Genomic DNA, 15570 nt, shown 5'->3' with positions numbered 1-15570 from the left:
TTCCCATCTTCAATTCTTCCTCAAGCTTTTACCGAACAGCATGAGATCAAAAGTCTGGCTGTGCCTATTGAAGGCCTTTATTGCAAAAAGATACACACAGCTGTAGCAGCAAACAAATACCATTCGCCATTTCAGAGTCCACCAAATCAAGTCCATTTACAAGATGCTTAGGTATGGTTCCTCTTTCCTATCACAATTGCTCCAGATGAGACATATCCTTGCATACCACTGGTAGAATCAGTGCTACGACCTAGCAAAAGGATAAAAACAAAGATGCAGCAACGTTGCCACATTCAGAGCCACACCTTCCTAATCAGAAGCAACCTGTGCCATCTCTATGCTGTTTGCATGTCCACTCATGAAGATTTCTAACCCACTTGACAGCAACATGCATTGACATTGGACTTTGAAATTCATCTTAATGTCAACAGGGAAAGCACCCTTTCACCTTTGGCCCTGACCCTTTTAGCTTAAAGCACTTACTACCAGTGATTAAGCTGCAGGAGAAGCACTGAAATCCTTTAGACTGAGGGCAATTAGGTAAAGGGGATAGGGCCATGAGAAAGGGGCATTGTCATCTGGGGAATCCCAGATGGAGACCCCAGGCAAGCTGGACTGAACCACAGCCTGAGTTTGTACACCCTTGGCTGAAGGTCCTAGTCAAGCCAAGTGGCACTGTAGAAGAAAGTGTGAAGTACTCCAAGCTTGCTTGGGAGCTCCAGTTCAAGCCATCTACATCAATACCATCTATCTTTAAGGCACTTACCTACTCTTTGCCTTCTGGGAATGCAACGCCTGGCACACACGGCATCAGAGGACAGATAGTTGGAATCACAGATCACTGTACTGCAGTGGAAATAGATCTGAAGATCATGGTTTTGGGGGCAGTGGTGGGAAAAGAAATTAACCTTGCATTAAAAAAATCACTGAGGAGGTGGCAAATTACTAAGCAGTAGGAATACCACCAGTATTCTACTACTTCCATGGCTTCAGGAGGAGCAGAGTCATTGGTGCTGAAGAAGGCAAAATAAAAACTAGGATGACTTCAGCTTTAAATTTGGTTAGAAAGCTTAAACTAAAGTGCAACATTTACTTCCTAGGGCAGTGCAGTGCCATGGGAAGAGGCCATGCTAAGGTCCACAGAAACCAACAGGGAACAGCAATTAAAGCACTGGCAGGCAAAACTTCATTAAAGGGAAAAACAACAAAGAAACAAGTCAGCCAATATCCCCATCAGGGTAAGACTTCTGGGGTGATGTTCAGAGCCCTATTGAGTAGAATGAGCAGGGCCCCCGAAATGCAGCACAGCCTGCTTACCATATTTTGATGCAATACACATTACCATGACCCTTTTAATTCTTAAAATTCTTAAATTCCCCCCACCCCACCTTTTGAGACAATTACAGGCACAATAGACAGATTAAAAAGCCCAATACAAGAGCTTCTCCAGCATTCCCCAGCCAACTATGCTAACTGAGGAATGCTAGAAGGTGTACAACTTTTTCCTGCCTAAACATGCATAGGATTGTGCCTTAAGTCCAGAATCTAAATGACCTAATGACCTAACTGCATCAGTAGCAGCATCATGATTCTGTGTGAAGACTTAAGGGCATGTCTTACCTGCCCCCAAAGAGCTTTCCCATTTACTACGAATGTAAACATCTTCACTTCAAACCGCTTCAGGTGTGTAGGAAACGGGACAGAGCCACTAGGGACTCTGTGGAATGTGGTTCGATGTGCGTCCTTCGGGTTCTCGCAACTTTTAAAAAAAGAGCAGAGAAGCTACCAGCTTAGCATGTCAAAACAGGACCATACCGTCTGGCTTAGAAGTGCCCTATGCCGATGTAACCTGAACCTCTGCATCAAGCAAAGCTGAATGCTATGCAGAATTGGGCTGTTCCAGAACAACCCAGCATTAAGGTTTCTCCTGGCTTTTGAGGCTCTGCTGCATGCTTGAAGGTCTTAAAGTAGCTGGATGGTTTACAGAATACAGCAATGATTTCAGCAATCAGTACAAGGTTTCCTTCTCCATTGGGCCCTCCACCATGTTAACATAGGTTAGTTCAGCTTTATATACAACCCAACACAGCAGTGCTGTTCGAGCATGACTCTATTAAAATGTCTGCTTGCTGCTTCCATCATAGTGTGAACATTTCAGTTTAGACAATAGAAATTGGGGAAACAAAGTATATAGGACTTTATGCATCTGCAGCATAGGACTGAAAAACAAAATATTTGCAGTGTCACCTGTCAACCACTATATGCCATTGTGGAGAACTGTTCCTGTCCACCGATGCTGTTGTCCAGCAGTCCACCAAGAAGAGTTCCAGCTGGGGGTCTTGGCTGTGGAGAAGCTCTACCTGGAAGTGGAGAGGCTCTCTGAGGTAGCGAATCACTGGGTACTCTGTGTCCTGGTAAAAGTCACTGTAGGACTTATCTAGCAAGAGCAAAGAGGGGGAAAGCATGTTAAGATCAGCCTTCACCACTGGTCCCTTTCAGGTATGAACTACAACCCCCATCAACCTCTACCTCTATGGGCCAAGGGTTAGCCCTACTGAATTTAAAATTGGCTAGATCTAGTGCCGCTTTTTTCAAGTCAATATTTTTAAAATCAATTTAAAACACACACACTTATTAGAATTGTAGATGGAGCATCATCTCATTTGGTAGAAAGACCGTTAAGACGGGTGTTAAACCTCAGACATTGTCCAAATCTGGCCTTCTGGGATTCCCCTGGATGTGGCCACACTTCCTTCCCCCAGCCTTCCACCAATCACCCTGGAACTCTTGGCTGTTAGGCGGTTTCACAGCTGCTGTGGAGGGGGGACTGGGGAAACTGTATAATTCTAGAAGGCAAAAATGCCTACCCAGGGTTCAGTTACTGGCAATAAGTGTTTCCAGTTAAAATATACTGATAATTCTGGCTCTGCCCTGTCACCCCACCCTGCAATGGAATGTGATCTTCCAAGAGCTCCTCCAAAATGGAATTCATTTCTCAGTCTGAGAGGGGTTCGACATCCCTGCTGTAAGATAATACTCATAAAACATGTGGACACAGAGATTAGCATATACTTCTATAGCCCCATCCCTTTGGTGTTACCTCTAGCCAATTTAAGGGCAAGCGCCAGCATCCCAATCCCAGGAAGGATGCTTGGTGATGGACCTTCCACAGGACTGTATTGGAGCAACAGAGCATCACCAATGAAGTATCGACAAGAGCATTTCAACCTTTCAAAATAGTAATAAGAATTACCAGTGAGAGAAGTCTGTTGCTGCCCATCCAGCCAATACAGACACACACTTAACAGATTTAAAAGGCAAGATGCTAGAAGGAAAACCTGCCTAGGAGACATTCCTGTGTTTGAGCCAGAAATACCCAGTTCCATTGTATCAATTCAATCAATTCTGCATTTATTTAGGGCAGCATTGAGCATGGTGCTATAGCAGTGTGTGGATAGGCACCTACCTCCTACCAGATTACCATGCTTTTAAAGTGTCCCTCATCCCAAGTCATGAGCACTCACCGATAAACAGGTACTGTTTGGCCCGTGAGGAAGTACAGAACCTCATTCTCATAGGTCATGGTAGAATTGCCAAACTGTGGAAGGATTATAGGGTTAGGAGGCTGCAAGTTTCAGAGATGTTTAATCTCACTTTCCACAGGCAGCTCAGGGTAGCAAATGTGCATTTCCCTCCCACTGCTTTAACCTGCCAACCACCCTCTGAGATAAGGGAAATCAAGCGTAAGTCTAGCAGAACATTCCTGGCATCCCATCCAGCTCCAGTGGCTATTTAAACCTGAAATGATTAACTGAAAGGAACATGCAAGCTTTTGAGTTTGCCCTGTTTCAGCCCCCAACTTGGTGCCCTTCAAATATTTTGGCCTACAACTCCCAGCATTTCCAGCAACTGGGAACGGTAGCCTAAGAGATCTGGAGCACACTAGTTTGGGGAAGGCTGCCTGATGGGGTTGATGTGCACGGCAATAGCCTTTCCACACCCGCCAAGAGAAAAGGCACAGCCATTTCTCACCATGCGGGTTGTCCCACAAGAGTTCACATTGAAGATGAAGGTTGCTCCTTTGCCTGTTGCTGAAACAGGCCTGCAGCGACGGTCTCGCAGCACCAAACCAGCGGGATCCATGTCTGAGATGCCAATCAGCTTCACAGCAGAGACCACTATGGTGCCGTTGGGCAGGCAGTCTGCAGGAAAAATCAGACAGACATTCCACTCCAGGGCATCTGGTGGGCGAAGGACCATTTCCTAACTCTGACCTCCCAGTTGGATCATGCCCAGCACCTCTCCAGGCAGCCGCCACACTTGAGGCATTTCCAGAAAGCAAGCGTGCAGGGCCCATAGTTACTTTTCCCACAGCAAAGTAGAAGCAGAATTGCAACCAGTTTTCCACACTCTGAGAACAGTGAGCAGTTTCTGTCTGTACTAGTAGTGCAACTTTTCTACCTTTAAAGGGGCATCATTTTGATAAGAGCAATGACTTACCAAGCCACTAAACCTCTCACTACTCAGCATCTCTTTACAGTGGGGAACATTTTTAATCCTTTTTTTTTTTTTTTTGGCAAGTCTCCTTTCAGTCATGCCAAAAACATTTCTATGTATTCTGAAAGCATCAAGAACTAAAATACCACTTAAATGAGATGTTAAAATGTTATATCCCTAGTCAGTTATGTGCATATATGATAAAATCCCCTTCTTGTCACCACCATTTTAACATGATTCATGGAGGTAATGATTAGGAAAGACTTTAAAAAAATAGAGTTATAACATTATACCTGTATAATCCTATATTTTAGGAATTAAAAGTCACCTCCCCTCCATGAACAACCAGTCTACACTAGTTAGTGCCTGGAAGGAATTCACTTTATACATGTGAAAAAAGCAGAGACCGCAACATTTTTCATTTCAGTTATATTTTTGCTTTTTTACTGTTTCAATCTTAATTTTTCATACAGCCAGCACTACTGGCCATATGTAAATTCAGCACTGCTTCAAAACAAAATATAGATCAAAACAAAGAGGCTGCAGAGATGTACTGAGCATGTGCTGAAGATCAAAGCCCCACGTAGGCCTGATGACATCAATGGCTGCGGTGCCTGCGTGACCCTTCCGCCCTTCCTGGGTGTTTGGCAGAGGACTCCCTGCACTACTAATCAGAAGCCTTGTCCACCCTTTCCCCTGTTAATGGATTTTCTGCTGCAAAGACAAAGAAATAAAAAAGGATAGAAGCAACGGCAGAACACAGAAGATTTACAAACTGAGGGTGACATCATGTGGTCACCTGTGAAATGCACATGAAAGAGCCACTGTGATTCCACAATACATCCTTTTCTTTAAAGCTGGACAGAAGACGGACACGTGCTAGTTACACTAGAGGCATGCAAGGCTCTATACAGCTTTCATCATGGCTTCCCCTAAGTGTACTTTAAGACACATGTTGGTTCTGTGGCTCTCCAGTGTGGCCCTCCCATCTCCAAAATTTGGAGTACCTTTAGAGACACATATACCTTATCTATAGCTCAAACAAAACAACCCCAAAGTAACAGTTAACTTGTTTGCAAGTTGATGTTGACACTTTGGGAGCTTTGTGGCTGTTAACAGAATCCCAAACAGATAAAAAGGAAATTTACAGATTTGTGGTGTTCTCCTTCATGGATCACTGCCTTGTCGTGCCGAAGGGGCTTGCGTAGCGCAATGAAGCTATGAGCTATGCCATGCAGGGCCACCCAAGATGGACAGGTCATAGCGGAGAGCTCTGACAAAACGTGATCCACTGGAGAAGGAAATGGCAACCCACTCCAGTATCTTTGCCATGAAAACCCCATGGACAGTACCAAAAGGCAAAAAGATATGATGCCGGAAGATGAGCCCCTCAGGTCAGAAGGTGTCCAATATGCTACCGGGGAAGAGTGGAGGGCTAGTACTAGTAGCGCCAGAAAGAATGAAGCAACTGGATCAAAGCCGAAAGGACACTCAGTTGCAGATGGATCTGGTGGTGAAAGAAAAGTCCGATGTTGCAAAGATCTATACTCCATAGGAACCATGTATGTAAGATCCATGAAGCAAGGCAAGCTGGACATGGTGAAACAAGAAATGAGAAGACTGAACATCGACATCTTAGGAATCAGTGAACTAAAATGGACAGGAATGGGTGAATATAATTCAGATGACCATCAGGTGTACTACTGCGGGCAAGAATCCCTCAGAAGAAATGGAGTAGCCTTCATAGTCAATAAAAGAGTAGGAAAAGCAGTACTGGGATACAATCTCCAAAATGACAGAATGATCTCAGTTCGAATCCAAGGCAAACCATTCAACATCACAGTAGTCCAAGTCTATCCCCCAACCACTGGTGCTGAAGAGTTGACCAGTTCTATGAAGTTGACCAGTTCTATGAAGGCCTACAACACCTTCTAGAATTAACACCCAAAAATGATGTCCTTATCATCATGGGAGATTGCAATGCTAAAGTAGGAAGCCAAAAGATAACTGGAATAACAGGCGAGTTTGGCCTTGGAGTACAAAATGAAGCAGGGCATAGGCTGGCAGAATTTTGTCAAGAGAATACGATGGTCATAGCAAACACTCTTTTCCAACAACCCAAGAGACAACTCTACACATGAACATCACCAGACGGTCAACACAGAAATCAGATTGACTATGTGCTCTGCAGCCAAAGATGGAGAAGCTCTATACAGTCAGTAAAAACTAGACCAGGAGCTGACTGTGGCTCAGATCATGAGCTTCTCGTTGCAAAATTGAGGCTTAAATTGAAGAAAGTAGGGAAAAGCACTAGGCCACTCAGGTATGACCTAAATCATATCCCTGATGAATATACAGTAGAGGTGACAAATAAATTTAAGGAATTAGATCTGATAGACAGAGTGCCTGAAGAACTATGGACGGTGGTACATTGTACAAGAGGTAGCAACTAAAACAATCCCAAAGAAAAAGAAATGCAAGAAAGCAAAATGGCTGTCTGAGGAAGCTTTACAAATAGCAGAGGAAAGAAAGGAAGTGAAAGGCAAGGGAGAAAGAGAAAGATACACCCAATTGAATGCAGAATTCCAGAGAACAGCTAGAAGAGATAAGAATGCCTTCTTAAATGAACAGTGCAAAGAAATAGAAGAAAACTATAGAATAGGGAGGACCAGAGATCTCTTCAAGAAAATTGGAGATATGAAGGGAACATTTCATGCAAAAATGGACATGATAAAGGACCAAAATGGCAGGGACCTAACAGAGGCAGAAGAGGTTAAGAAGAGGTGGCAAGATTACACAGAAGAACTATACAAGAAAGAGCTTAACGTCCCTGATAAGCATGATGGAGTGGTCACTGACCTTGAGCCAGATATCTTGGAATGTGAAGTCAAATGGGCCTTAGGAAGTCTGAGCAACAACAAAGCTAGTGGGGGTGACAGCATTCTAGCTGAACTATTCAACATCTTAAAAGACGATGCAGTAGAAGTGCTACACTCAACATGCCAGCAAATTTGGAAAGCCCAACAGTAGCCACAGGATTGGAAAAGGTCAGTTTACATTCCGATCCCAAAGAACGGCAATGCCAAAGAATGTTCAAACTACCGCACCATTGCACTCATTTCACATGCTAGCAAAGTTATGCTCAAAATCCTACAAGCAGTATGTGGACCGAGAACTACCAAAAGTATAGGCAGGATTTCGAAGAGGGAGAGGAACTAGAGATCAAATTGCCAACATATGCTGGATCATGGAGAAAGCTAGGGAGTTCCAGAAAAACATCTACTTCTGCTTCATTGACTATGCTAAAGCCTTTGATTGTGTGGATCACAACAAATTGTGGCAAGTTCTTAAAGAGATGGGAGTACCTGACCATCTCATTTGTCTCTTGAGAAACCTATATGTGGGTCAAGAAGCAACAGTCAGAACTGGGCAGGGAACCACTGATTGGTTCAAAATTGAGAAAGGAGTTCGGCAAGGCTGTATACTGTCGCCCTGCCTATTTAACTTCTGTGCAGAGCACATCATGAGAAAGGCGGACCTAGATGAATCACCAGTTGGAATTAAGATTGCTGGGAGAAATATCAGCAACCTCAGATATGCAGATGATACCACTCTCATGGCAGAAAGTGAAGAGGAACTAAAGAGCCTCTTGATGCGAGTGAAGGGGGAGAGTACAAAAGTTGTCTTGAAACTCAACATTAAGAAAACTAAGATCATGGCATTCGGACCTCTCACTTCCTGGCAAATAGATGAGGAAGAAATGGAGGTAGTGACAGATTTTATTTTCCTGGGCTCCAAGATAACTGCAGACGGGGACTGCAGCCAAGAAGTTAAAACCCAACCTTGGTACCTGCTGGGGAAGGGCTAGGTCCACATGGGAAATGGAAGCAGCAAATTGCTCCTGGACCTCCTAGAGGTGCCCAACTCTTAAAGCAGGATGGACAAGCCAGCCAAGAATCCTGCTGGGAGAGAATTTACCACTGGACTGAACCTTCAGAAGAGCAATTGGCATTTGAAATTTATACCTAGTTTGCACATTAACAGTGCAACCTACAATTTGCCAAGGTGTGCATCAGGAACATTCTACAGCCACTATTTTGTTGTTCATCCCCCTAATGGAGGTTGCTTCATGACAACTGAACCTATAATTAATGGTCTAAGTAAACTGTGTGTTGTTTCACCCATAACCAGTTTTTAGGCTAACCATAGATGGTTTAACTTATGATTAGCCCATAGCTTCCAGCTTTGGATGTTACAAAGGTTAAATATTCAAAATGGTGGCACAGCACAAGGTGGTAAATTGTGTGTTACTTAATGGGGTTTACGTTGGAGCCAGAGAAAGAATAAGAACACATAGTAAGAAAGGAGCTATCTATGGTGCAAGTTGGGTTGAACAGGAGAGCTACAATTCTGAAGTTATTGGCTCCTGCACAGTGGAACTTGATGCTGCAACATCTGCTTGAGTTGCTCCCCCAGAAATGAGAGGGCAAGATTAGGGAGAAATTTTACCAATGAGGTCTTTCGAAGAGAATGTGCAGGAAATGGCAAAATCTATCATTTCCACTTCACTGAGACGATCCTTCAGCAGCAACTTGAAAGTGGCCACAATCCCAAAAGACTGTATTTCCTAGTTGGCAAAAGGAGACCAGATTAGCTACATGACCCAAAACGACAACCCCAAAACCAACAGTTGTCTTGACCTCCATCCCACTCCTTTCTAGAGAAAAGGGAAAGCAGAAGTATAATGTGCCTTTCAGATCAGGCTTTCCTCAACTTGGGTCCTCCAGATTTCTTGGATTTCTTTTCAGCCCCTGTCAGTATAGCCAATCATCAGGAATGCTGGCAGTTGTAATCCAAAGCATTGGAAGGGTACCAGTATTATGGAGTCAACACTCTAGCGAGTGGTAAATCTAGGCCCCTGTCAAGGTACAGACTACTTTGGGGGACACTGACCTGGTCACCACCTTTCTACAGAGAAGATTGCCCTGGAAAGTCCCATTTTTGGCAGAGGACTTGAAAACAAGTCTGGTCTGTAAATGCACAGATGTGTTAGTATGGCAAGGACTTGCACCCATAGCTTGGACTCTGCCCCAGAATACATGACCTGGATGGATCTCACAAACGGTAACAGTGCTGATAAGTTCTTTCTCATAATAGAGTCTGTAATTTAGTGAAATTCCCTTAGTGCTATAAGGAGCCTTGAAGAACCCAGTTCTATTTTAAGCTGTTTCTCATTCCTCTGGCCTGGTTTTGGACCTTTTGACTCAAATGCTCCAGTCACCACTGCACTTCTAGCAGTTTTCAAGGGCCTGTTCTGGAATGTTGTCAAGATGGCAAGGAGATAAGTGAAGCTAGATTTTGGTGGAGGAAACACAAGTTATAGAAGTGCAACATAACTCCTACTGTTGAAGCAAAAGTAGTTCTAATTTTGGTATCCACTTCTACTATCAGAGCATACTAAGGCACAATCCTGTGCATGTGTCAATTGGAAAAAGTCCTACAACAGTTGGCTGGGGAATGCTGGGAGCTGTAGGACTTCCCCCCATCTAAACATTCACAGGATCGCACTCTTAATTGCTTACAGAACTACAGCAGTCTAATATACTCCAGACAATTAGACTTGCAAGTTCTCACTGGCTACAGTCAAAGGCCATAGAGGGTAGGACCTGTAGTCCAAAACAACCAGCAGGCACCAAATTGAGGAAGCCTGAAAGACAGAGTGGGACAGCAACCAGTGCCCCTGTGGGTCAATTTCCTAAGATACTGGGTAGGCCTTCTCATGGCATCTTCCAAAACCCACTCCCTTCTACTCTGCATTCAGTGGCTGTCCAATCGTGCCCTCTTCCCTTACCTCAAAGAACACGTGGGCAGCATGCCTGGGCACCCACAGGGCTAAGTGGGTCCTGTTGTCCTGCAACATGTAGCCGAGACTCTGCGCCATCTCCTGGGTCAAGAGCACCTCGCCCACTGAGGGCAGCCAGTCCTGGTCCACATTGCCATGTTTAACCACTAAGTAGAGGGCTTGGTCATCACAGAACCCCTCTGCCTGGGGCAGCACTGCACAAGAGAAGAGACAGCAGTGGTAGGGAGAGTAAGGCTACAGGCTGTCTAGGAACCCTGTCTGTTTCCCTCTTCCCCACCCCTTAGGTCCCTCCATCCCACTGAACTGTACCATGGCAGCTTACCAGCCTGTTGAACCCCGGACAATGCCAGTCCTCAGACAGTAATACCAGCACAAGCCTTGCACTGAAGGTAGCTGGGGTAAGACCCCTGCTCAGGAAAGGAACTCTAACATGGGAGGCAGAGGAAGCTTTAAACTCCCTCCCTGCTGCCTGGGGTCCACACCCAACAACCGTTAGAATAATCTTCAAGATGTTAGATAGAAGCCAATGGGCCTACTGTTCAAACCTTTGGCTTGTCACTTTCATCCATTTTGCTTCTGATATAACAGAGTATGGACAAGCATTCCCAATCGGCTCACCTGCATCTTCGACCAGGGCGCTCAGAGGGACTGGGACATAAAATGTGTCTCCCTGAGGAATTACAATGAATCCCAGTATGGGGGTGATGGTGTAGTTTCTGATGTTATCTGGTACATACTGGGAAAAGGAGGGTGGGAGAAAAGAAACTTTGGTTACCACAATGTAAGAATTACAGTGCTCCTGGCTTTTACCACCACCATCCACAGCAGGGCCCCAATGTTTGGGGCAACATTGAGGGCATTTGGAGGGACTGTTGCAGGATTCTCAAAAAATGGCTGCTATGGAGGAAGCTGGTTATGTATAAAAATGGCTGCCATGGTTGGCATGGCCAATCACAAAACACTGATCTCCCAAAAGGCAGACTGGCAGGGCCAAAAGAATGCCATGGGAGAAGTCCACAGACATCACACTGGGAAATGCAGTCTCAAAGATTAACAGTTCAAGGAAGATGCTGCATGTTAAGGTTGTGTTCATGCAGTCCACTAGAGGCCTGGACTGCTTGTGACCAACATACCTTATAGTGTAGCCTGCTACATTTTCGCAACGCCAGGTACATGCAGTCATTTACCACACACAGCTTCTGAGGCTGCATTTGGGTTCACCCCAAATCTTTAAACCAGCCCTAGATGACTGGCACTTTCAATTCTGTTCACATGATTCTTTAACTCCTTGCCCTTGCGTCTCCCAGCCAGCCCCCGCACCCCACATCATCCAACACAGCTGGAGGGGACCAGGTTGGGGAACCTGGGTTAATATTATGACATGCCAGATCTGGTGCAGGTTGGCCTTTCCAAGCACAGAAAAGGAGAAGGGTGAAACACTGTGGAGGACACACTAGGCACCCAAAAGTGGACTGAAGCCAGGGTGAAAAGGCTCCATTTTTAGGTTTTTGGAGGGCCTAATTTTAGAGTGAAACAATTCTCTCTTTCTCAGTCATTCCACATGATGCCACTGGGGGCTGCTTATTCTTGTTGTTATATTTGGGGCAAGAACAGCTTGAGAGCCCCCAGACCCTTGGCACTCACCTCCTTCTTGATCCTGGGGTTATCGAAAGGGATCTGCAGCACATAGCCTCTGCTGCCATTGGGGTACCTGGTCCCAAAGACCGTGCAGCCATGCTTTGCAGCCTCAGGCAGTGGCAAGGGCCCCAATTCATCCAACGTCACTGTGACCAGCTCTATGTCAGGCAAGAAGGTCCCAATGGTTGCATTGAAGAGGCGGAGGGGGAGATTTGTATCTGCACAAAAGACAACTTTCAGCTCAGATCGGAGAAGTGTTAATAGTCTTCCCCATCCTGATGCCCTGTGTTCAGCCACCAGTCCCAAAACTCCTAGCCAGCACAGAGGGAGGCAGGTTATTAAAGGCAATCCTGGGAGCTGAAAACCCTGTAATTCTGGCAACTGCTTTAGCCACTCTTCCTACAAGCCCCCTCCGATTCATTCTAGAATATGCAAACTAGCTTTCCTGTATCGTCAGTGCTTCTTCAAAGCCCCATCTTTCCCCTAAAGTGTTTGATCCAAAGTCTTCAGTACAAGGGACAAGAATGCATCTCTTCTCAGTTTGTCAGCAAGCAGCAAAGGCTGAAGCCTCTGAGGCTAGGAGTACTACAGGTAGGCAATTCAGGTTCCAAGGACAGAGGTCCCTCCAAAATTGCCACACCCTTAGTTGTGGGGCATTTCTAAGTACTTCAGGATCCAGACCTTTAGGACACAAATCTGAATGAGATGTGCTACTCTGTATCTACACAGGCAACTTGAGAAATAATCGGATCCAGAGAAGCCATACCGGTCCTCACACACACTTGGAAAACTGCCCAGATTATTGTCCACCTATTTTTGCCCTTTCCTTTCTCCCCTAATCATCTCTCTGTCCATTACCCCATTTTTTGTAGCTCCACTGCTGGAGGAAAATTGCCCCCACTCCATGCTATGGTGCTTCGAGGGTGGGGGGGACATTTTTACCAGCATCCACAAAAAGGGCTTTTTTCAGAGCTTAATTGCCATGGAGTAGCAGGAGCATTAAGCCTTCCCAATTGCATTTCCTCTGGAAATCGCCCCCTGCACAGCAATTCAACTGTAACACACCTTCCTTTGGCACCAATAGACCCCTGGGGCTCTAGGAAGTCAACACAGAATTGCAGCCTATGGGCCAAGGCCTAGCAGTGGCCCTGCTTGGTCCCCAAATTCCCTTTACAGCTTGGAGCAAGAGAGCTGTGGCACTCAAGGTCACTATTCCACTTGCGAGGGTGTGGGAAGCATTGCTCCATATTATAACGGAAGGTGCTTTGCCAGGTTTGATCTCATCAGGCTTCTCCCTGACATCCACACCCACACAATTGTCAGGGCAGGGGCCCACTCTCCACCCTCCAAAGCCAAGGTTTCTACAATCTGAGCTGCATTTTTCTTTCACTGTGAACACTCACAGTATGTGATCATCACTGGCACTAGCTGCAGGGGTGTGTTGATCTCCTTCAGGATGGTGTGCTTCGTAACACTCCTCTTGTCATCCTCCCATAGGTGTTCTACAAACGGGTTGATTTGGTAGGCAATAGCCAATTTCCCAGAGACCACAAAACTCTGGAGGAAAAGGATTCGGACAAGCAACCATCATTCAAGAGACACAGTGCCAACATCTCACATTGTGACAAACAGAATGGAAAACTCTCCAGGTCTCTGCCCTCTCACCCAGTTGCTCTTTCAACTTTGATGAATGGGCTGAAGGGCTCTAGTAAGGTCTGGGGATCTGCATTCTAGCATGGCTGCACCCTTCTGGATGCTTAGTCCAGATTCGATTCTTCTTTGATGCTGCTGTTTCGGGAATCGGCACCACCTAGGCATTCTGCATAACAGGGGTCAGGAACTGATTTTATCCCCTGGGAGATGGAATTTTATTTCGGCACTGCCCTCAGTGTACAAAACAACACTGAGAGTTGGGGGCCCTCTCTGCAGAAGCCTCACCCCAACAGAAAGCATTTCTCTGTGCAGAGAGGCAGGAATGATCACTCCATCTCCCAAGTCTACAGGCAGAACACCACCTAGCCAGTGTATTTCCCCTGCTGAGCAGGACCCAGGGTCACCGTAGTACTTAAGTGTGTCATCTCCACTCCCAACTGGGAGGGGGAGCAGCATGCGGGAGACTGTTCTTCCCAGTCACAGATCCAAGGTAACATCGAAAAACATAGAAAACAGAGCGAGTTAGAAGGGACCTCTCGGGCCATCTAGTCTGACCCCTGGCTCTAGCCAGCTCTGCTCACAACATGCCTACCATGTAACAACCCAGGTTTTTCTCTCATTCATCTCCCAAGCCTCCAGGGGTCACCCAAGGCCCTGTGGGTCAGACTTACAGGTCAGATTGACCCATCCTGATCTTTGGTGTACTGATGTCACCCTTATGGTACTTCCACTTCTGAACCTCTATTGGCTTCTCTCTGAACCTCTGTTGGCATCTCTCTCAGGCACATTATGCTTGGCCAGGAGTAGGTGACTGAAATGCAGTCTTAGGCACCACCCTAAAGTTGCTGCCATGGAAGGCATGGCAAAAAGCAGGTAACCTGCCCAGAAGACGAAGTACATGGCAGAGGTAGAGCCTATGTCCCAACACACTAAACAACTCCATTGAACTCACCTTTTTCACTACCAACAGAAACCTGTTTCACAACAATCCTAGCTGCAACTAAGGAAATAAGTTGAATTAGGAAAAAAATAAAATGAGATGCCTAAGGCAGTTTTGGCGGGTTCCAGAAAGGTGGGGGCGGGGGGAGGGCACATTGACTAGCTCTGTGCAAGACCCTTAGCTATCGAAGGCACCCATGAACCTACCTTGTAGCTACCGCCAGGTGCACCCAAGGGAATCTTGACTACAATCGCCTCCTTGTCACTGGCCAGGGAGTACCCCTGACGGCTTATATCCTGTGCTGACAACTTGTACAGGTTGATCCCCAACTCCACGTGCAACTCTTTGATGGTGCCAGCTTCAGCCAGGAGGGGAGAGATGCCTTTTGGGATAGTCCAGGTGATGATGTTGTTTGTGTAGGTCACACCATCTGTCATGAGGGAAGGAGCAAAATGGATAATCGCTCAAGCCTTGCAGCTACAAGGAGGGAATCCAAGGCTTACCAAAAATCTCATTCTACCCACAGCCTGACAAGCTTGGGAGACCCAGAGATCAGATCTTGTTTTCAAAAAAAAACTTTCAAGGTCTGCATACCACTAGTGAGAGGACATGAAGGTTGATGGGGCCCAACCAAAAGATTAAAAATAATCAGCTCTCATGGCTAGTAACCAAGCCTTAAAAGAAGCAATGCAAACTTTTAGAATTGGGGTGGGACCTTCACAAAGGCCAGAAACAACCAGTGGTTGCAGGAGAGAGTGTGGCCATCTGGTTCCCCACTCCTAGGTTGGAAGGAACAGTCTACTCCTGTTTACTAGCTATTTACTCACCTATGGGGCAGGCCACAGCTGTGTCCACCATCAGAAGCATCCAGCGCTGCTTGTAGTAAGTGCTGGATCTCACCGCAGAGAAAAGAACCCCATCAATCTGAAAAAGTTAGCAGATGTTCCTAACTGCTCGTACTGGAAAAGCAACAGCAACA

General features: G+C 45.9%; 1 protein-coding gene across 1 annotated transcript in view; it reads right to left on the bottom strand.

The window, feature by feature from the left end:
• Positions 1–707: 707 nt before the first annotated feature.
• Positions 708–15570, bottom strand: part of LOC123023928 — a 45290-nt gene continuing 30427 nt past the window's right edge. Inside the window, exons 7-19 of the mRNA XM_044431066.1 lie at positions 15419–15515; positions 14798–15021; positions 13402–13555; positions 12005–12216; positions 10979–11096; positions 10349–10554; positions 9007–9124; positions 4033–4202; positions 3525–3598; positions 3101–3174; positions 2248–2437; positions 1621–1759; positions 708–863 (exon numbers count right to left, since the gene is read on the bottom strand). Coding sequence (XP_044287001.1) covers positions 738–863; positions 1621–1759; positions 2248–2437; positions 3101–3174; positions 3525–3598; positions 4033–4202; positions 9007–9124; positions 10349–10554; positions 10979–11096; positions 12005–12216; positions 13402–13555; positions 14798–15021; positions 15419–15515 — 1902 coding nt within the window. The 3' untranslated portion in view covers positions 708–737. The remainder of the gene's footprint in view (positions 864–1620; positions 1760–2247; positions 2438–3100; positions 3175–3524; positions 3599–4032; positions 4203–9006; positions 9125–10348; positions 10555–10978; positions 11097–12004; positions 12217–13401; positions 13556–14797; positions 15022–15418; positions 15516–15570) is intronic.

This window comes from Varanus komodoensis, unplaced genomic scaffold (assembly GCF_004798865.1).
Source record: "Varanus komodoensis strain SLA01 unplaced genomic scaffold, ASM479886v1 scaffold22, whole genome shotgun sequence".
Taxonomy (NCBI): domain Eukaryota; kingdom Metazoa; phylum Chordata; class Lepidosauria; order Squamata; family Varanidae; genus Varanus; species Varanus komodoensis.
The sequence above is the reverse complement of the archived record's forward strand: the minus strand, read 5'-3'. Positions and strand labels throughout refer to the sequence as shown.